This window comes from Phyllostomus hastatus, unplaced genomic scaffold (genome assembly GCF_019186645.2).
Source record: "Phyllostomus hastatus isolate PE091 unplaced genomic scaffold, TTU_PhHast_1.1 phas_scaffold_1674, whole genome shotgun sequence".
In the NCBI taxonomy this organism is placed as follows: domain Eukaryota; kingdom Metazoa; phylum Chordata; class Mammalia; order Chiroptera; family Phyllostomidae; genus Phyllostomus; species Phyllostomus hastatus.
This window is the reverse complement of record NW_025334011.1, coordinates 5,921,295-5,942,979: the sequence shown is the minus strand read 5'-3', so window position 1 is coordinate 5,942,979 and position 21,685 is coordinate 5,921,295. Positions and strand designations below refer to the sequence as shown.

General features: G+C 41.2%; 1 protein-coding gene across 5 annotated transcripts in view; it reads right to left on the bottom strand.

Annotated features, from left to right (window-relative positions):
- FRAS1 (Fraser extracellular matrix complex subunit 1) overlaps window positions 1–21,425 on the bottom strand; it is a 428,720-nt gene extending 407,295 nt beyond the window's left edge. For all 5 annotated transcript variants that reach the window (XM_045857864.1, XM_045857867.1, XM_045857865.1 and 2 more), the window contains exons 1-2: window positions 20,430–21,425; window positions 12,945–12,976 (exon numbers count right to left, since the gene is read on the bottom strand). In XM_045857864.1, the coding sequence (XP_045713820.1) occupies window positions 12,945–12,976; window positions 20,430–20,505 (108 nt within the window). In that variant the 5' untranslated portion in view covers window positions 20,506–21,425. The remainder of the gene's footprint in view (window positions 1–12,944; window positions 12,977–20,429) is intronic.
- Between the last annotated feature and the right edge of the window lie 260 nt (window positions 21,426–21,685).

Sequence of the window (21,685 nt, the reverse complement as noted above, 5' to 3'; positions counted from 1 at the left end):
CAGACAGTGAGTTCAGAACAATGATTACCAGGAAGTTCAATGAACTCACATTGAGTTTTCAGAAATTAGAGGGAAACTACATCAATCTCACTGCAAACTATATAAACATGAAAAAGGAAATAGAAACTCTCAACAAAGGTCAAGAGGAAATGAAGAATACAATTTCTGAACTGAAGAACACAGTAGAAGGAATGAAAAGCAGCATCGATGAAGCAGAAGATCGGATTAGCGAGCTGGAGGACAAAGTAGAAAACAACATCCAGAAAGAGCAAGAAAAGGAAAAGAGGCTCAGAAAGAATGAAGAGGGATTAAGAGAAATGCAAGACAATATGAAACGTAATAATATCCGTATAATAGGGATACCAGAAGGAGAAGAAGAAGAGCAAGGGATCAAAAACCTAGTTGAACAAGTAATGAAGGAGAACTTTCCTAATTTGATGAGAGAAAAAGTCACACAAATCCAGGAAACACAGAGAGTCCCAATCAAGAGGAACCCAAAGAGACCCACCTCAAGACACATCATAATTAAAATGGCAAAATTTCAAGACAAAGAGAGAATCTTAAAGGCAGCAAGGGAGAAAAAGGAAGTAACATACAAGGCAGCCCCCAATAAGGCTAACAGCTGACTTCTCAATGGAAACACTTCAAGCCAGAAGAGAATGGCAAGAAATACTCCAGGTAATGAGAACCAGAGGTCTGCAACCAAGGCTGCTATATCCAGCAAGGCTCTCGATCAAGATAGAAGGCCAAATAAGAAGCTTCCCAGACAAAAGAAGTCTAAAAGAATACACCTCGACCAAACCAGCTCTGCAAGAGATCCTAAAGGGACTGCTTTAAGGAAGGGAAGGAAAAGAGAGAGAGTGAGAGAGAGGAACACTCGTACATAAAAGAAAATGAATAAGTACCTATCAATAATAACCTTAAACGTAAATGGATTAAATGCTCCAATCAAAAGACACAGAATAGCTGAATGGATAAGAAAAAATGACCCACATATATGCTGTCTACAAGAGACCCACCTCAGGATAAAAGACCTACACAGGCTGAAAGTGAAGGGCTGGAAACAAATCTTCCAAGCAAATGGACAGGAAAAAAAAGCTGGGGTAGCAATACTCATATCAGACAAAACAGACTTCCAAAAAAGGTCCATAAAGAGAGACCCAGAAGGTCACTTCATAATACTCAAGGGAAGAATCCATCAAGAAGACATAAATATTGTAAATATATATGCACCCAACATAGGAGCACCCAAATACATAAAGAAAATCTTAGAGGACTTCAAGAAAGATATGGACAGCAACACAATTATAGTGGGAGATTTTAACACCCCACTATCAAAAATGGACAGATCTTCTAAACAAAATATCAACAAAGATATTGTGGCATTGAACAATACCCTTGATGAAATGGACTTTACTGATATATACAGAGCCCTCCATCCAAAAGAAGCTAAATATACATTCTTTTCAAATGTACACAGAGCATTCTCAAAGATAGACCACATGATAGGACACAAAACAAGCCTCAAGAATTTCAAGAAAATTGAAATCATACCAAGCATTTTCTCAGACCACAAGGGACTGAAGCTAGAAACCAACCCTAAGGAAAAAAACCAAAAACACTCAAAATCATGGAGATTAAATAGCATGCTATCAAACAATGAATGGGTCAAGAATGACATCAGGGAAGAAATCAAAAGGTTTCTGGAAACAAATGAAAACGAACTCACAACAACACAAAACTTACGGGACACAGCCAAGGCAGTCCTGAGAGGCAAGTTCATAGGGATACAGGCCCACCTAAAAAGGTTAGAAACATTCCAAACAAACAACCTAACCTTACGTCTACAAGAACTTGAGGAACAACAACAAAGGCAGCCCAGAGCAAGCAGAAGGAAGGAAATAACCAAGACCAGAGCAGAATTAAATGACATAGAGACTAAAAGCACAATTCTAAGGATCAGTGAATCCAAGAGCTGGTTCTTCGAAAAGATAAACAAAATCAACAAGACTTTAAGCAGGCTCATCAAGAAAAAAAGAGAGAAGACCCAAATAAACACAATCAGAAATGAAAGAGGAGAGATTACAACTGATACCACAGAAATACAAAGGATTGTAAGAAATTACTACAAAGAACTGTATGCCAAGAAATTTGAAAACCTAGGTGAACTGGACAAATTTATAGAAAAATATAATCTTCCCAAACTCAATGAAAAAGAAGCAGAATGCCTGAACAGACCAATAACAACAAAAGAAATTGAAGCAGTAATCAAAAAACTCCCAACACACAAAAGCCCTGGACCAGATGGTTTCACAGGAGAATTCTGCAAAGCATTTAAGGAAGAGCTAACCCCTATCCTTCACACACTATTCCAAAAAATCCAAAAAGATGGGAGTCTCCCAAACTCTTTTTATGAGGCCAACATCATCCTAATTCCAAAACCAGATAAAGACACAACAAAGAAAGAAAACTTCAGACCAATATCACTGATGAACATTGACGCTAAAATCCTCAACAAAATACTGATAAACCGCATCCAACAATACATTAAAAAGATCATACACCATGACCAAGTGGGATTCATTCCAAGGATGCAAGGATGGTTCAATATTCACAAGTCAGGAAATGTAATACATCACATAAACAAAAGCAAAGACAAAAACCACATGATCATATCAATTGATGCAGAAAAAGCATTTGACAAGGTACAGCACCCATTCATGATAAAAACACTCGACAAAGTGGGAATAGAGGGAACATTCCTCAACATAATAAAGGCCATATACGAGAGACCTACAGCCAGCATCATACTCAATGAGCAAAAATTAAAATCTTTTCCACTAAGATCAGGAACAAGACAAGGCTGTCCACTTTCACCACTTCTGTTCAATATAGTACTGGAAGTTTTAGCCACAGCAATCAGACGAGAAAAAGAAATAAAAGGCATCCAAATCGAAAAGGAGGAAACAAAACTGTCACTGTTTGCAGATGACATGATAGTATACATAGAAAATCCTATAGACTCTACCAAAAAACTGCTTGACCTAATAAATGAATTTGGCAAAACAGCGGGATACAAAGTCAATATCCAGAAATCAAAGGCATTTCTGTACACCAACAATGAAACAGCAGAAGCAGAGATCAAGGAAAAAATCCCATTTGAAATAGCAAAAAGAAAAATAAAATATCTAGGAATAAACCTAACCAAAGAGGTAAAAGACCTGTATTCAGAAAACTATATAACACTCAGGAAAGAAATCAAGGAAGACACAAACAAATGGAAACATATACTGTGTTCATGGATTGGAAGAATTAATATCATCAAAATGTCCATACTACCCAAAGCAATTTACACATTCAATGCAATTCTTATTAAAGTACCAAAGGCATATTTCACAGACATAGAACAAACACTTCAAAAATTTATATGGAATTATAAACAACCCCGAATAGCTGCTGCAATTTTGAGAAAGAAGAGTAAAGTAGGAGGGATCACAATACCCAACACTAAACTATACTACAAGGCCAATGTAATCAAAACAGCCTGGTACTGGCATAAAAACAGGCACATAGACCAATGGAACAGAACAGAGAGCCCAGAAATAAGCCCAAGTCTCTGTGGTCAATTAATATTTGACAAAGGAGGCAGCAACATAAAATGGAGTAAAAATAGCCTCTTCAACAAATGGTATTGGGAGAACTGGACAGCCACGTGCAAAAAAATGAAACTTGAGCACCAACTTACACCATATACAAAAATAAATTCAAGGTGGATAAAAGACTTAAATATAAAAGGTGACACCATTAAAGTCCTAGAGGAGAATGTAGGTAGGAAAATCTCAGATATTTCACGAAGAAACTTTTTTACTGACGTGTCCCCTAGAGCAAGGGACATAAAGGAAAGAATAAACAAATGGGACCTCATCAAAATTAAAAGCTTCTGCACAGTCAAAGAAAACAGTATCAAAATTAAAAGAGAACCAACTGTATGGGAAAACATATTTGCCAATGATACCTCAGACAAGGGTTTAATCTCCAAAATATATAAAAAACTTACACGACTGCACTCTAAGAAGACAAGGATTCCAATTAAAAAGTGGGCAAAGGACTTGAACAGACACTTCTCCAAGGAGGACATACAGAAAATCCAAAGACACATGAAATGATGTTCAATATCGCTAGCTATCAGAGAGATGCAAATTAAAACCACAATGAGATACCACTTCACACCAGACAGAATGGCCATCATAAACAAAGCAACAAACAACAAGAGGTTGTGGAGAAAAGGGATCCCTAGTGCACTGCTGGTGGGACTGCAGACTGATACAACCACTATGGAAAGCAGTATGGAACTTCCTCAGAAAACTAAAAATGGATCTGCTGTTTGACCCTGCAATTCCACTGCTGGGACTCTATCCTAAGAATACTAAAACACCAATTCAAAAGAACATATACATCCCAATGTTCATAGCAGCACAATTTACAATAGCTAGATGCTGGAAGCAACCAAGATGCCCATCAGTAAATGAATGGATCAAAAAACTATGGTACATTTACACAATGGAATTCTATGCAGCAGAAAGAAAGAAGGAGCTCCTACCCTATGCAACAGCGTGGATGGAGCTGGAAAACATTATGCTAAGCAAAACAAGCCAGGCAGTGAAAGACAAATACCATATGATCTCACCTTTAACAGGAACCTAAATAACAAAACAAAGAAACAAACAAAATGTAACCAAAGACACTGAAATAGAGGACAGGCTGACAGTGACCACAGGGGAGAGTAGAGGGAATTTAAGGGGACAGTGGGAAGGGTTCACAGGAACAAACTTAAAGGACACATGGTCATAAACTAAGGGGAGGGTGGTAATGGGAGGGACGTGGGGGGGGGGGGTGGGAGGGGGGAATGGATTGGGAGTAAAAAGGAGAAGACTGTATTTGAACAATGATTTAAAAAAATAAATAAAATAAATAAAAAAATAAAATGAACATATGTAGTTATAAACAGACAACTGGTTTTAAAAAATTAGGTACTAGGTTGTAAGGCAATTTGGAGCAAAACTGACAAGAGGTTTTTTTTTAAAAAAATGTGTGGCAAATGTATAGTCTGTCCAAGAAATTAAGAAATATGATCACACATACCATAGTTTGAAGAAATTAATATGGCTGCTCAGCTGCATCTTCCAAATTCAAAACAAAGCATAAGATATGTGTTTGTTAACTTAAACATCTGTTCCTACCACAAGAATATGAATAAGAATGAAAGTGCATATGGATTATTCATCAATAAAATCACAAAATCTCTAACATTATTCCTCTCACACAAGGATTCTAAGATATAAATTCCAAAAACGAAGCTGGCACATCTGATTATGATGAACAATTTTTAAAAACCCATCAAGGAAAAAAGAATCATATGAATCTCGTACAGCCCAATTTTTACCACCTGGCGCCCACGGGTGCAAAATCACTGCCTTTGAAGAAAGGCAGGGGAGAAACCATTCCCTGTACACCCTGGAGATTTCCTCATCCTCTCCAAGGCCTCCCTTAGGCAGAAACATACAGCTCTGCCCTTCAGTCCACACAAGTAAGAACCCAAATTAAAAGGTCCCTTGGAAGACATCTAGACCAAGCCACCACTGCCCCATTTCGCATACTGACTGTCCAGTCTCCACTTTAATACCTCTAGTTAAAGGAAGCTTACAACTTTCCAAAATTTATTCCAGCAACTAGCATGGTGATGATGCGCTATTTGCTTTTCTAAGGAAAGAAGTGTTTACCCCAGAATAAGTACATTTTAATAAAGAGTAGCTTCCCCACTTAAAAGCATATGACTCAATATTTAAAAATAAATGAAGGAGCAGAGGCATTAAAAAATGATTAATTCTTGTTAAGCTATAACGAAAAACAGCAATATCCTACAATACCCAATAGTACTCTTAAGGGAAATTAAGGAATTGCTGATTTTATTGCTTCCCTCTGAGTATATCCACCGGATGCCAAGTAGTCCGCCACTGCTGAGAAGTGTAGGGTGTTTAATGGTAGCCACTGACCAAGATGTACTAACTGTTTAAGGGATCTTTGAGCACTTAAGAGAGAAGGCTACCAAATATTCTTCATGTCTCTTCTTCATAAACCTCTTGAGTATGTTGGTGAATATGCAAGTCTGAGACATTTTTACTTCTATGGGCTATCTCTTTTGTTTTAGATTCAAAAAAAGAAAGTAATGGCATAGCACACTGATTTTTTTAAAAAGATACTAAGACTGAAGAGCCCTTATTGTCTTCCTTAATCTTCCTTAAACCTAATAAATAAGGCTTATAGATTAGACCAGAGCTTCTCAACATTTTCTGCTACAACATAAACAGTGGATAATACTCCCATGAACATACTAGACTTTGACAAAACACCAAAAATATTTTCTAACAATTTTAATGGATGCAAATCAAAACCATAGTGAGACATTACCTCCTATCTATTATGCTGTCTATTATTAAAGACAAAAGATAACAAGTGTTGGTGAGGATGTATACAAAAGGGAACCCTTGGACACCTTTGGTGAGCGTGGAAATTAGTACAACCACACTGGAAAACAGTATGGAAGTGCCTCAAAAAATTAAAAGTAGATCTACCATATAATCCAGCAAGCCCACTTCTGCATATAAATTCAAAGAAATGAAATCAAGACCTTGAGGAGAAATCTGTGGTCCCATGTTAACTCCCGCATTGTTCACAATGTCCAACACATGGAAACACCTACATATCCATTAACAGATGAACAGATAAAGAAAATGTGACCTATCTATATACCTATGCCTATATGTAGATATACAGATATATATGGTGTCACTTATATGTGGAATCTAAACTGTTATAGTCATGGAGCAGAAAGCAGAATGGCAGTTTTCAGGAGCTAGGGGGAGGGTAAAGGGGGAAATGTAAGTCAAGATGAACAAGGTCTAGAGATCTAATGTACAACAATGTCACTATAGTTAATAATACATATTGTATATTTGAACTTTGCTAAGAGATAGATCTTAAGTGTTCTCACCACCAAAAAAAAAGGAAGGAAGGAAGGAAATAGCAATTAAGTAAGGTGATGGCTACGATTCTGATGATTATTTCAAAATGTGTAAGTATATCAAAACATCAACCTGTACATCTTAAATATATAGTTTTTCTCAATTGTACCTCTGCAGGAAAATATTAAATGGAATATGTAAGATTGGTTATGGGTGATGGCTCAGGTACAATGCCACCCTTTTCTTGTATTCAAAGGAACGCATCAAGCACTATGGGGAGAGTAGTGTTGTAACAGAGATGACTGTTGAAATTATTTAAACTAATAATCAAATAGTGAACTCAAGTACTCTAACAAATTTCTTGTGACATTCCTCACAACTGATAACACTACAGTAAGTCTTCACCAGGGGTGAGAACCATCCATGAGACTATAATTCAAGTTTAAGTACTAGAGTATATTAACAATTTTAAAGCTCTAAAGCTGCATGGTCCAATATAGTAGCCATGTGCCACATATGGCTATTTAAATTTAAATTATAATTAATTAATTTTAAGCAAAGGTTGAAATTCAGTTTCTCAGTGTCACTAGCCATACATCAAGTATTCAATTACCATATATGGGCCGTGGCTACCACACTGGAAAATCTCAATGGAACATTTCCATCAGCAGAGAAGTTCCTATTGGATAGCACAGCACTCTGAAGAATCTTGGAGACAATCTTACCTAACTCTCATTTTACAAATTTAGAAACTGAGACCGCACATCCATCAAGCAATTTACTCCATGCTACACAGCTCATCATTACACAGCCAGAACCCAACCCAGACACCCCTGCCTTTATCACTTGGTCACTTCCACTCAGACACTGTGGTGCCACCTACATGAGATGTGTGCCAGTTCCTTGCCAAGCCCAGTTCCGAGTTCTCTCCGAAGCCTGCTCTCAGTTAATCTTCACACCAACTGTATGAGGAATACAGTCCTCTGCATTAAATGTCACAGCTGAGGACACACAGCAAGTATGTAGCATTACCAAGATTCAAATTCCAAAGGCTGGATCTTTCCACTGTGTCATACCATAGAGGGTAAACCCTCCACATTTCAATTATCCTTGACAATCGTTTTCTTTCTTTCAAGTGTGCTAGTCCAAGCAGGGAAATCCCAGTATTTAACACTTTTGGTTTAGGGAAGAAGTGTGGTTTTGTCCAAATTTTCTGATCATGACTACCTTATAGCAACAATAACTGCAGCTAAGCCTTATTGAGCACTGTAGGCCACTTAGCACAGGGCAAGGGCTTTGTGTTGATCTCCTTTAACCCTCACAACAACCCAGTGAAGTAAAGAGCTCACCTCTGTTTTAAAGACGCAAAAACTGAGGTGAAGAGTCCATCCACCCCCAGGAAGAACCTAACAAAAAATTGTTTGCCTGGGGTGATGCCAAAAAAAAGTGAACATCTTTTACTCATGGAATTGGAAAAGAACAGAAGGTAGGTGAGAACTTTGAAATACATTTATTTCCCTCCTCACATTCAATGCCCCAGTCACAGTTAAACATATTAAGTAGGCAGCTTCCCTCTGATGGATTTCTGGCTTAACATACACTCTCTCTTCCCCAAGGGCTGACTTTAGAGAAAGTCATGAGAGCCTGTGGGTGCAGGGGTATGGTAGGGAAGAAGCACACCCCAAAGTAGAGTAGTCAGTGCTCTTCAAGGTACAGGACTTTCCTGAGTACTTTGAGACCCTTCAGGTAATTTCTGACCAGAGGAATGGAGAGAAGGGCAGAGAAGACAGTGTTCAAGAAGGGAGAAGAGAGACAGCTGAAGTCCATACACGAGTGAGAGTCAGCTGCATGCGGCTTAGAACCAGACCACACAGAATGTCACTGCTAGTCCACTGAGCTGTCACAAGTTGGATAACACAATATATTGTTGGGGATGTGTGAATGTGTGTGTGTGACCATATATTTTTAAGTTGGAATGACCCCATAAATGTTTCCTGCATGGTGTGTGAATTCAGTGCATGCTAGTGCAGGCGAGCCTCCATGAAACTCAAAGGGGTTAGCCAGGGACAGCTGGCCTTTGCAGGTCGGGACAGAGCCTGGCAGAGACAACTGCATGGCAGGTGCAGCAGAGAGGGGAGGAGCACATAGGGCTGAAGATGAAATAAGCTAGTTGTGTCCAGATGCTGGCTTGGCTGTGAGAAACAGTATGCTGGGTGAAATGGCAGGACAGTCAGAAATGAGTTTGAACCCTCTCTTCCTCCAGCACTGACTGGCTGTGTAATTTGGGGCCAGTGATGTAGACTCCTTGAGCTGCAATTTCCTCATGTGTAAAGATAAAACCTATTTCCTGAGACTGTGGAGAGTATGAAATGCATAACAGATGCTTAATAACTACCCCTTTCTCTTCTTCTTCTTCTTGATTAGTAAAGAAAATGTGTTACAGTAGAAAACCACATGCCAGGCACTGCATCTGGGTGTCTTGCCCACATTATCTTCTTACTCTACAAAAAACCTCCAGGAAAGGTTTCATTTATCCTCATTTCAGATAGGATATGCCAGAGATTCAGGAAGGTTATGTAACTTGCTCACCATCACAGAGCTGGTCTTTAGCAGAGGAGGAGGAATTAAAATAAGAGCCATGAATGTCCAACTCTGTGTGAAAGCCTCCTAAGCAATTGAAAAGGTATCAGTGGCAGGAAGCCTCACAAGGTGGGTTAAGAGTTAACTAGATCAGTGCACTCATTTGCTTGATATGTCTTATGGAATTCTTCTGGGTAAAGCTGATGCTCTGCCATTTTCAACCAGATCCATTCTCTACTTCTACTTACCTGAAAAATGAATGAAACTCAAGAACTTCACATTGTTGCCCATCTTCCTCACCTATAATGCAGAGTGATTGGAATACATGAGCTTGAAGCCATTCCTAGCTCTACAACACAAGTGAGTAGAACTTACAGGGACAGGGGCACCACACCACCATCCTCAGGACCCAACTGTGAAGCCTCTTACAGTGGAAATCCTCTCACCCAAGGAGTTGCTTAATCAGAGAATCCTAGAATAGCATATAAATGTTCTTAAATTATTTACTTTAATTCAAAATGCCTGAATGTACTTTCATTCAATTTCACTGACATGCACCTTTCTTCAAGACCAGGTCACATGGAGAGAGTGCAGCAATGAATTATGTGGACAATTTAACTATCTTCAGAACGCACCATCCTCATGTCCAGTGTGAAGTTCCTTACAGTGCAAGAAAACTTAAAGCAGTTGCAAATAAATCCAAATGCAGACTCTCTCTGGATTTCTGTATTGTTCCCCAATCTTTCATAGCTGCTTCTCTCACACTTAATTTGACAGCAAATTTTTAGTGACTCACCTCTACAGAATCTTTTTAAAGTATTCAACATAGTTTCCCTAGAAACAAGGATGTTATTTCTTTTCACATTCACATTTCGGCAGTTTAATTAAACGGTAAGTCAGATTTTGTCATTCTGCTCTAGCTCCTCTGATGGCCCACCTACTTTGCTGGAAGGACAAGGCCCCATGCTCTGTACCCCGCCCGCCTCTCTGGCTTCATCTCCTGCCATCCTGCCCCCAGAGTCACGTGCACCGGTCGCTCCAACATCCACACACTTCTTCAGAATTCACACTTGCTGTTCCCCCTTCTCTGGAATTCTCTTTCCCTGGATATCTAGGGAGCTAGCTCTTATAATCAGGTCTTTGTTCAAATGTCACCTTCTCGGTGAGGGCTTCCCTATCACCCTATCTCAGCTAGCCATCCTCGCCCCATTCAGCCTTTTCCACCCTATATTGTTTCTCTCCATGGCACTTACCTGCCATACTATGTACATTGCTCATTACAATTCAAGCTTCATGAGGGCAAGGATTTTGTTTGTTTGTTCACTGATGCATTCATTCCTAATTAGCCTAAAATAGCAGGACTGGCTGTCAATAAATGTCTGCTAATCCTCATTAGTTGTGTTAAGTGTATTGCTTTCTAATTGAATTGCATAAGTACAATAATAAGTACATCAGAAGTCCAGGAACAAATGTAGCAGAGTCCTGGTAAACCAAGAAGCCAGCTGGGGGGTGTCAGGACCTGCTGGTGTACTAGAGCACAGCCTACTAGTCCTGGGCAGCCAGGAGCCCTGGGCTCAGCCAGGGCATGGAGAAACAGAGGGGAGCAAGATCAGCTGTTAAATGCAAATTCAACTGACAGTCTCTCCCTTAACTTGACCAAATTGATCTCTCCAAATACTTGATGCTTTCATATTCAAATGTACACACAACAATGTCAAATATAACAGATAGTCTAGCCACTTTTCTTCAGATAAAGGCACAACAAGAGCAAAAAAGATGGATTGTTTCTAATAGTCCATTTCCTTTAGCAAATCTCTTAATCTTTCTCTCATCCTGGTTCTTCATTGAAAAGAGGGAAGGTAGCCCTGGCTGGTGTAGCTCAGTGGACTGAGCGCGGACTGCGAACCAAAGCATTGCAGGTTCGATTCCCAGTCAGGGCACATGCCTGGGTTGCAGGCCACGGCCCCCAGCAACCGCACATTGATGTTTCTCTCTCTCTCTCTTTCTCCCTCCCTTCCCTCTCTAAAAATAAATAAATAAATCTTCAAAAAAAAAGAAAGAAAGAAAAGAGGGAAGGTGTAAACTAATACGTGGCCTGCTTATTTCCCTGGTCTATTATGAGTATCAGATGGATCAATAGCTATGAAAATATATTGAATATTACAAAGCACTCTATACAATAAGCAATTCTCTTTGTATTAACATAAATACAATGTAGACTTGTCTATAATAGCTACTATAGTTCCCCAAAACTGATGATGTGCTTTATAGCACATTGATTTTAAAATGACTCCTAAAATATATTAAAAAATAAACAGAAGGAAAAGTAGGCTTTTAAGAGCATGAAATGAAAAAGACAGGGAAAATGCCTTTCTCCTGACTCTTTAATAGAAAAATATAAGGAAGAAAAAAGTCCCACAAATCTCCAGTAATGATATTACATAAAATTCAGATTCAAGAATATTATTGTGAACATCTACAAGTATCTAGACTGTTGGATATTTCAGATATTTCTCATCTATTTCAACACCACAAGGATAATCCAAGATGACTTACTAATATCACACATGTCGATACCAAGTTGTGATGGAAATGAGCAAACCCTTTCCAACCATTTCAGTTCTGTTTTTATTACAACATTTATTAAACCAGAATAAAAAAGTGATGAAGAATGACTTGTCACACCACTTATTAGAGTTGATGGAGCATAGACGGTTTTTTTCAATAAGGCTTAAACACACTGTTATGCACCACAGTACATTATTAATGGAAAGAAATGCATGAGACTTGCCTCAGCTTTCCCCCCAAGTCATCCTAACTTTAAATTCAAAATTAATTCTACTCTACATGGCAAAGTTTCAGCAATAAAATGGTAATTTGTTTGTTGTTTACCAAATCTTAAGTTTATAATTCAAAGCAATAGTCTAGAATCCTCCATATTTTACTGATTTTAATAATCATACCTTTTTTGGAGGCGGTTCAAAGGAAGAAGCAAATGCAACAGCAAGATAAACAAATTGTGCCCTAGTTCATATCTGACAAGAGAATGGGACCTAATTTTCTCTCTGACTGAAAAGACACCAAGGACAGCCACGGAATGCAAATCGTGCATTGAGTGTTTGAACTTCTCTTTCAATATCTGAGTATCCGAATGGAACTAATTCACTCTGAAAAAGGTATTAAGTAATTGAGTATGATTGTGCCAGGACGAGGGATAATCCTCAAACTGTGAAGGAAAATAAACATATTTTAGAATGATAGGGTCATCTCACTCACTCAGTAACCTCAGTCAAGCATTTTACATTCAAAAGAAATAAACAGAAAATATTAAGAATGACCTACCGCCAACAAGGAACCCTGATAGACACAAGCACCTGTAGAGAAAAACAAAACAAGAATTAAAAGGGATGCATAGTAAACCAATTGGCATTGCCCCAGCAAACTTACAGGAATACTGCATTTATATGCACCATACTCAGCAAACCGCACATTCCAAAACCTTAGAAACTTGAGCATTCTGCCCCTGGGGAAATAACTCCATATACCAAAGCAAGATTTCTTGGACACACATGAGGGAAAGCATCATTAAAACTTAGTGTTTGAGTTTTAAAACAAATGCATTTATAATGGCATGCTATAAATATAGTGTCTATTTTCATTTGTGATAAATCAGCAAAACTTCCATGATCCAGTCCCAGTGTACTTATCCAGACTTCTCAGCCACTCTTTGCTTACACAAGTTCTCCAGTCCAACCCAAGAGGCCAACTTAGGATCCTGTCATAATGCTTTCATATCCCAATGTGTTTGCTCATCTGTATTACTGGCAGAAGATGCATATGGTCTACTCCAATTCAGTGCACATGATTCTATCTCCTTCATGAAGCTTCCCAAACCAGAGGATTATGCCCTTTCTCCTTTGAGCTCATAGCACTTCGTGCCTACATCATCAGATTGTGAATCCATTCTTATGTACTTCCTTGGGAAAGCCTTGCTAAGCATGTGGAAATGTGGTGTCTACCCCACTACCTATAAACATACTCTTAGGACAGGGACTTTTCCTACTCTGTTTTCCCTAACTCTTCACCTAGTAGGTATCTGCTTAGGTATATGGCTGATTATCTACTATATGCCTTTAACATAATATGTTTCTCCTTAGGGATATTAAAATATTTTATAGCAGAGTGGTGTAGACTAGTTATTTGAAAAGAACTCTTCCGTTGAGCTCCTGACCTCAAAGACTTTTCACTCCCTTTGCATTCAATTTTTTTTTCTAATGGGCTGGTTGTAAACTAATACACCTTTATATTTTCCACTCATAACCACCAAATAAAAAACAACAGATAGGTGATTTGCTTCTAAAAGGAAAAGAAGGCTCCATTTGAATGGGACAGCCTATATATTATAAATAAATAGTGTATGGTAAAATAAATATTTCTAAGTTTTATATTTGAAAACAATGTGAAATTACAATGCTAATTTAAAAGAACATACACACATTCCCAACCAATGTTTGAACAGCACAGCAGGTGTTGATTTAACCTAGGAACATGTGGGCAGTATGCTAACAGCTTCCCTCTCAGAAACTGAGGCTGCGCAGCAGATTGGAACAGCAGAAGCACATCTCAACAAGGCACCACACTTGGTGTCCAAAGAGAGAAGAACTCAGTTTACTACAGTGCTTGGTCTCTAACAGATCACTCATGAAGTCTCAGAAATAATAACTTCTCAGGAAAAGACTGATCTACCTTATCCACCAATAACGGAATTAAAGAAAATGAGATGGCTATTTACACTTGAGGTTTGACTCAAAGATCTCTGTGGGCAAATTTACTGAAATAACTTCTGTGCCCTTAACATTCAAGTAAGAATAACTTGAGATTAAAAATTTGGGAAAAAATTCTTTCTGATTTATTTTTCTTTAACAAATCCTGTTCCCCAGACTTAGTATTTCAGTCTACGGTATCTAATAAAAAAGGACATATATTCATATATGATAGATATATGATAGATATGACAGTTGTGTGTATGGAAAATAATAATTAATAAATAAATAATACAAAAGGAAACTCTGTTTTGCATACTCACAATTGTAAGCCTACTTTTGTCCCACCTTGTATATAAAATAATCATATACAGCTCAAATAAATATATATCATAACAATTCAATTTCTAAATCAAATGGATATATTTAATTACTTCTAGTGTTTAAAAAATACACATACATAAAGATCACCAGCTAGGTACAATTTAACAAAATTTAACCCTTAGAATAAGACCATCCTCAAATCATTCTATTGCCCTCCCCCACAGCAATACCTTACAAAAATCAATATCTTTTTAGAGTTCCAAAAGAAATCAAGTATCTTAAGGAGTATCCAAGTACCCACATCAAAGCCCATTTCTGGAAGTTCTAGATGGATGTTATAAGTTCACTGTAACATGAAAAATAAAGTAGCATTGAGTACATGGCACCTCATATATCCTTGGTTAAGCCAAATACGTGCTAGAGAAGAGACTCAAGTCAAAAATAGTGTGTAACTGCTGGTGAATTTCATCATTAGGAAAAGGAAATAACTCAATTTGGGTCACTTGGTGATGTACAATTCCAAAAGAAACAAGCTTTGCCCTCTGAGGGCTTTCCTAAAACAGAACAGCTCTACCCAGAAGGCAGCTGCACAAATGAGTCTCCATTAACACAGCTTCCAAAACCTCATTTCTACTCTCTAGAGAAAAATAAAGCATTCCAAGGATGCCCAGTCCTATCAAACATTTATCATCACCTATGGCCAGATGCAGTCCTCAGAACAAGCATACTTCTCCCACACGAGCACGTGCTGCGGACCCACCAGCAGATGAAGTTCAGAGGTTTGCTGGCATTGGCTGCTGGGGGCAGCTTCAGTTCCGACCCAGAGCAGGGGGCCTTTTCAATCATCGATCAACTCCTGGACTATGGAAAACAAAATGATTCACTTCACTCACCACTTTTTTTCTTAAGGAGTACTGCAATGATTGCAGCTCTACCTGAGGTTTAAATTTATGACCTCATTTGAACTTTAAAGGAAATTCCTCAAGGTGAATTCTGACAGATGGTACATATCTAGAAGGGAAAACTGAACTTCTTCAAGGGGAAACAGGAAAAATCAGATAACAGGAGTTGGAGTTCTCCGACTAAGACCTTTCCCAGTTTCATGGCACCAAATGCAGCTCAGATGCTAGCTAATTTAATTTCTAACACCCTATGAGAAAGTGCATGTAGTTTTGCATGGTGAAGTGCTCCTATGTGCCTAGAAGGAAGCTGAGCTCCTCAGACCTCATTCCCATGGTCCCCCAAGGTCTGCTGGGATGGCTCCTTTCTTGCAGGTTACATAGGCAAAAGGTTCCTTCACATTCACTTAAATAAGTAAATGTCTGCTTCTAAGCCCTTTTGCACACTAAAATGTACTCCTATATACAATCTAAAGTTTCCAGAGAAAATTTGAGGTAAAAATGTCAACAGTATTTATAGCCCATTTACTATAGAAACTACACCTGCTCAATTCAGTCAATTAGAGAAATAAAATTCAAGAGCCACAAAAATATCAGACCCTTTAACTCAAGAAAATTGTGGCAGATCTGACCACAAGATATGAAGAGATTTGGAGAGCATGGTATCACAAAAGCATGACTCATTAGGAACAAGCAGTCACAGTTGCCATTTAAATGTTTGAGCTTTATGTTGTGTTATAATTCAGCATATGGCTTGTACACTGTGGAATAGTTAAAACAGAATCATTTTCTGGACTGACAGGGCAGCTCACATCCTGATCACTGTCAACCAGAATTCAGATCAACTAACAAAGTGGTTAAAATGAAAATGGGCCCATTGGTTTCGAAGTATTCTAAGATTTGGCACATGGCTCTAACTCTGCCATGTGGAAGTGTCCCCCCGCCCTCTGAGCCATGTGGTTGGAGAGCATTATGACCCCTTGTGCCTGAGTAAACTGAGTGATACAGCTGCTCAAGTCCATAATAACAGTGAATACAGATAGCTGTGCCCTCAGTAAATAATGTACATGCAGTGGGTAACACCCAAAATCCAATCCCCAGGGAAGAAATGTAGTACGATGGAATTAAAACCCTGGGACAATACAACGCCTCTTCATTCCCACTAGCAGGTAGCTGCCAAATCCGAAAGCTGCAAAGCTGCAGTTACCCCATATTTTGCCATGTACAATGAGCACCCACATTTTTGTGTACAATATACACGGGATTGTTACACTCATTAACCCATGGTGTATAATCATTATACCCATATATAATGCACATCCTTATTTTTCCCTCAAAAATTTGGGCAAAAAAGTGCACATCATACACGGCAAAATACGCTATTCAATAGTGGGAAACCCACCAAGGACCAATGTTCACATAACCCTACTGCTACTTGATGGTACTAATGATTTCTAGATACTTAAATTCCTAAAGGCAGGTGTTATTATTTTATGTCTGTATCACCCTAACAGAACTAAGCTGACACATAAGCTCTCGATAAAGGTTTGTGGAATGAAAGAATGAAGAGACAAATTATTTTTCTTAGCCAATGTCTTCTCTTCCTTAATGCTGAGTTTTAAGCATTGAGTCTTATACAGAAGGAACTCTCTAGCCTAGAGTATAACTCAATATGCTGATATACACCCTTAAATAAAACACACTATCAGCTGATGCTTTTCAGTGTATTCTGTTAATGGGATTTAAAGGAAATGCCTAGAAGATTGTGGGATTAGTAAGAGTCACAAAGGGAGTGGTGGGACACAGGCTAGAACTCAGTTCTTTTAACCTCCAATTCAGTAATCTTTTCCTCTCCCCAAGCTAACACGTTCTATCTAGTGTAAGTACACAGGACTTCCACATCAACCTAACTCCAGATTTGCTTCTCCAGAAAACACCGTAGCAGAACGTCTGATTCGGAAAGCAGCCATGTTCGCTAGAAGTTTCCCTGTAACATCTTAATTTTATAAAGTTCTCGAATCAAAGTAGTTTGTCAGAAATTTAAGACAATGTAAATGATCACTGCAAATAATTCACTTTTCTTTTAATAATTAAAATAAAATTCAGAATGAGAAAGTTGCAACTGACTACAAAATGAGACAACACGGGTTGATTTTACCCCCTATGCTGGATAATTAGCAAAAGTATTTTAGAGCTATCACTTGGCTGACTTCTGCATTTGGTAAATGACAGAACCACAACCCCCAAAAGTTAGGTGATCCATTCAAGGTCATAGAGCAGCTTATTGTGGAAGCCAGTCAGTCCATCTTAATTCAAAAGAATGTGATTTGGCTACACTCAGTCATCTGACCAATATTTTTTAATACCTACTGTATAGTAAGAGCTGAGTTTGGAGATACAAGAATAACTAGGACCCATCCGAAGACCTCAGTGAGTACACAACTAAGTGAGGACGACAAGGAAGGCAGAAACCACACCTTTATCAACAATAACTGTAGGACAGTAGCACAACTGTAGGACTGTGCTACAACTGTAGCACAACTGCACTACACCAGTTAATAATGGTCTCTGAGCACTAAGAAGAAAACTATAAATTCTGCAATAGCCTGGTTAGCAACAGTGTCACAGAGTACATCACACCAAGCGAAGCACACATGTGAATACTTCCTTTCCATTTTTAAAAATCATTGCCAAGGATAATAAGAAAAACTTGCGGAAATCTCTAAGCTAATTAAGCTTTCCATTCTTGCTCTCAATGCTCTTATTTTTAAGAGAAAAGAAAAACCCTGAAACACCCAAATCAAAGGTGTCATCTGATGACAGCTTGTTTTTTTGGCTGTAGAACCTGTATCACCTAAATTAATTAAATGAAATAAACTACGTAAAGTGTTTACCTAGTATAGTGCCAGGCAAATAATATGCACTCAATAAATGTCCATATCCATTCATTACTCGATACATGTCATTATAACTTAGATGGAAACTCTCAGACATCTATAAGTCCAATTTGTAAAATTCTAGGATGCTCTGAAGGCAGGGTGAAATACTAAGAAGTAACGTTTCCATGTAATCTTTGGAGGAACAGCGCCCCTTGCGCCCTGCACTTCTCTTCTCCCATCAAAAGACTTCGGAGTTTCTTAAACTTTGCACAATATATCAACCAGTCTTCCAAAGAGTGAACCCTGCAGGCTCTTTAATAACGGCTTTTGTTATTCAAGAGATTTGGTTTTGTACAACTGCCTCATTCCAACTGCCCCCTGGTGAGCTATCAGCGAGAGATGGCACGTTTTCCGAGCTACTGGGATATGATTCTGAATAAGAAACCGCCAGCACCAAGTGAAAACGTAATTTTTCTAAGTCTCCAGTTCAGATTTGGGTGGCCTGGATAGACTCTCCCATCTGGTTTATTATCATAATTAAGCCCTATAAATTGTACTTTTTAAGTATGCACACACACGCACATATACAATACAAACATGTTTCTACAAGTTTTGTCCTGTTTTAAGGAAGGCTACACAGGTTCCAGGCGCGCTTTTCGCAGGGAAAGAACACACTTGACATATTTCCCGGGAGGGTGCGGCAAATGGTACCTTTACCCACGGGAAAGTCTCCAGTGCTGTGCGTTGAGTTCCAAGGCCACGCCACTTTCTCCCGGGAAACTAGCAAGGAAAAGGCACACGCCCGGGTAACTAGAGGTCGACCCCAGGCAGGGCTGTGTCCTCCCCGGGGCCTCCCGCAATCCCCAGTCCGGCGCCCGGGCTCTGCACCCGCGAACTGCCCCCAGCCCGCACCAGGGTGGAGAAGGGGCCCCGCCCCCCCCGCCCCGCCCCGCCCCCCCCGCCCCGCCCCGCCCCGCCCCAGGTCCCCCGCCGCCCGCCCGGGCTTCGACTCCGATTCGCAGTGGGGCAGGTGAACTCCTTTTCCCGCAGCTGGATGAATAATGAATGGAGCCGGGAGGGGAAGCCGAGAGCCGGGTGCTGTGGATTAAGCCGTCTTCCTCCCAGCCCGCCTGCTCCCTTCCCCCTCCCCTAGCTCGGTGACTTTCCCCGGCTTCGCCGAGCAGGTGGGAGCTCCCGGCGCCTCGCGTCCCGGGGCCCGCCATCCCACGCCCCCCAAAATCTTGATTTACTTAATCAGTCATTTATTTCCCTGCGCCAAGTTTGCTTCTGCTATCATGGCGACAATTCCCACAGTCTCCTCTCTCCCCCGGCTCCAGGGCTTTCCACGTAGGCTTCAGCCCCGGAGGAAAACTGGGAGGCAGAGGGCGAAGTAAGAGAATGAAACTAAACTTATTAACCACTTGTTTTCCGGACTGGCGTGCCTCTCTGTTCTAGGGAGATTTCTTTTCGTGTCATTGGAGTACAGATGTCCAGAGCACGCTCTAATCAGCCAGTTAGTTATAAAATCTTCACTGGACTTTACGGGGACACCTATCGGGACGAGGAGGGCGGGAGAGTGACGGGGGCTTGAAGGTGCCGGTTGTACCTTCCGTAGGGGCAGAAGTATTTTTACACAGGTAAGAGCGATTGCTCGCTCCGCACCTACGTTCAGTGTAGTTGCTTTCCATTGAGGGAACTGGGGGAAAAAGAGAATCCACTTCCAGAGATGCCACCCCAACAGAAGCGCCACCCACCCAAATGCACTCAGGGCAAACAGGGAGGCGGGAGGCGGGCTGGTGAACCGAAGCAAAACCATCAGGAGTAGAAATCTCAGAAAAAGCCCACTTCACTTCCACTGCCACCCACCCATCCCCCAAAAAACTTCCACCCGACCCACAATACCATAAACCCACTGGGTATTTGAAAAAGCATGGTCACACACGCACACCACCGCTCTCTCACCTTCAGAATGATGAGGCAATACTGCAAATTCCGCCAATGCCAGGGCTACCCCGAGCCACACTTTGAAGACACCCATCGCCGCCTAGACACCCACGCTGCAGGAGCCCAGCTTTCAGCATCCAAGAACCTGCCCTCGGCCAAAGCGCTGGCTTCGGCGCCCCGGACCCGGGCGCACGGAGGGCGGGGGGCAGCCGGCGGTTACCTCCAGGAAAACGAGGCGATGCACCGGCCGAGAGCTACACTCGCATGAGCCCGAGAGGCGCGGGGGTGGGCGGGGGATTCAATTCACTCACTGCCCAGCTCTCCAGCAAAGCAGGACGCCAACGCGGGTTGAGCAGGAGAGAGTAAAACAGGAGGCAGAGTGCAGTTCTCCGTGGCAGTCTCGCCGGAAAGTTGCGGGTCACCGCCTGATCTGATCTCCCAGCATTTCCCTCCGGCCTGACCCTTCCGCTCTGGGGTACCCCACCGTGGAGATCCCCTCGCCGGTTAGTCTGTAGCAGCTTTTGAAAGTTCGCTCGACACTCTCCGTCGGCTCTGTGTCCGCAGACCGGGTCGCCTGGAGCCTGGGAAGACCCACCCACCCCTCCACGGGCCACCGGGCTCCGTGGACCTCAGCCGCCGGGGGCCGTTTGCTGGAAACTTTGTGCAGCGCTGCCGGCTGCTCCCGGGACTCGCCGGCGCTGCAACCTCACGGTGAAGCCTCGGGCTGCGCTCCTTGCCGCAGACGATTCAAAAGCTTCGGAGGAAAGACCCAGGTGGCTGCGCCGGGGGTGGCGCTGCTGCCACTTTCTCGCCCCCGCCCTTCGCCCGGGTGCGGACGGCTGCGGGGGCTCGGCTTGCTCCCAGCCAGCAGCCGCCTCCTCACCGAACACCCGCGCAGCTGGTCTGAGGGGTCGAGGTGTGATTACCCGAGTGGAGGAGAAGCCATAATTTTAAATGCACGGAGGAAAGAGCTACAGGGGCTGGAAAGAACCCCCGAACTCAATGCTACGCACGCCGGAGAGCCCGGAAACGCACAAAATAAGGCCCCCTCTGGATCCCCGCGTTTAAAAGACACACGCTCCGCCTCCTCCACGTTCCTCTCCTCCTTCCTCCCTCCCCCGCTCGGCGTGAAAATGGACCCAGGGACTCAAAGCTTTGGCAAAGATTCCAGAGAGTCACGTGGGGAAGGGGAAAAGCAGGAGGGGGTGTGGTGGTGAGGGGAGGCCGAGAGAGCAACCTGATCCCCTCATTCGTGTTGCTGGAGTTCAGATTGC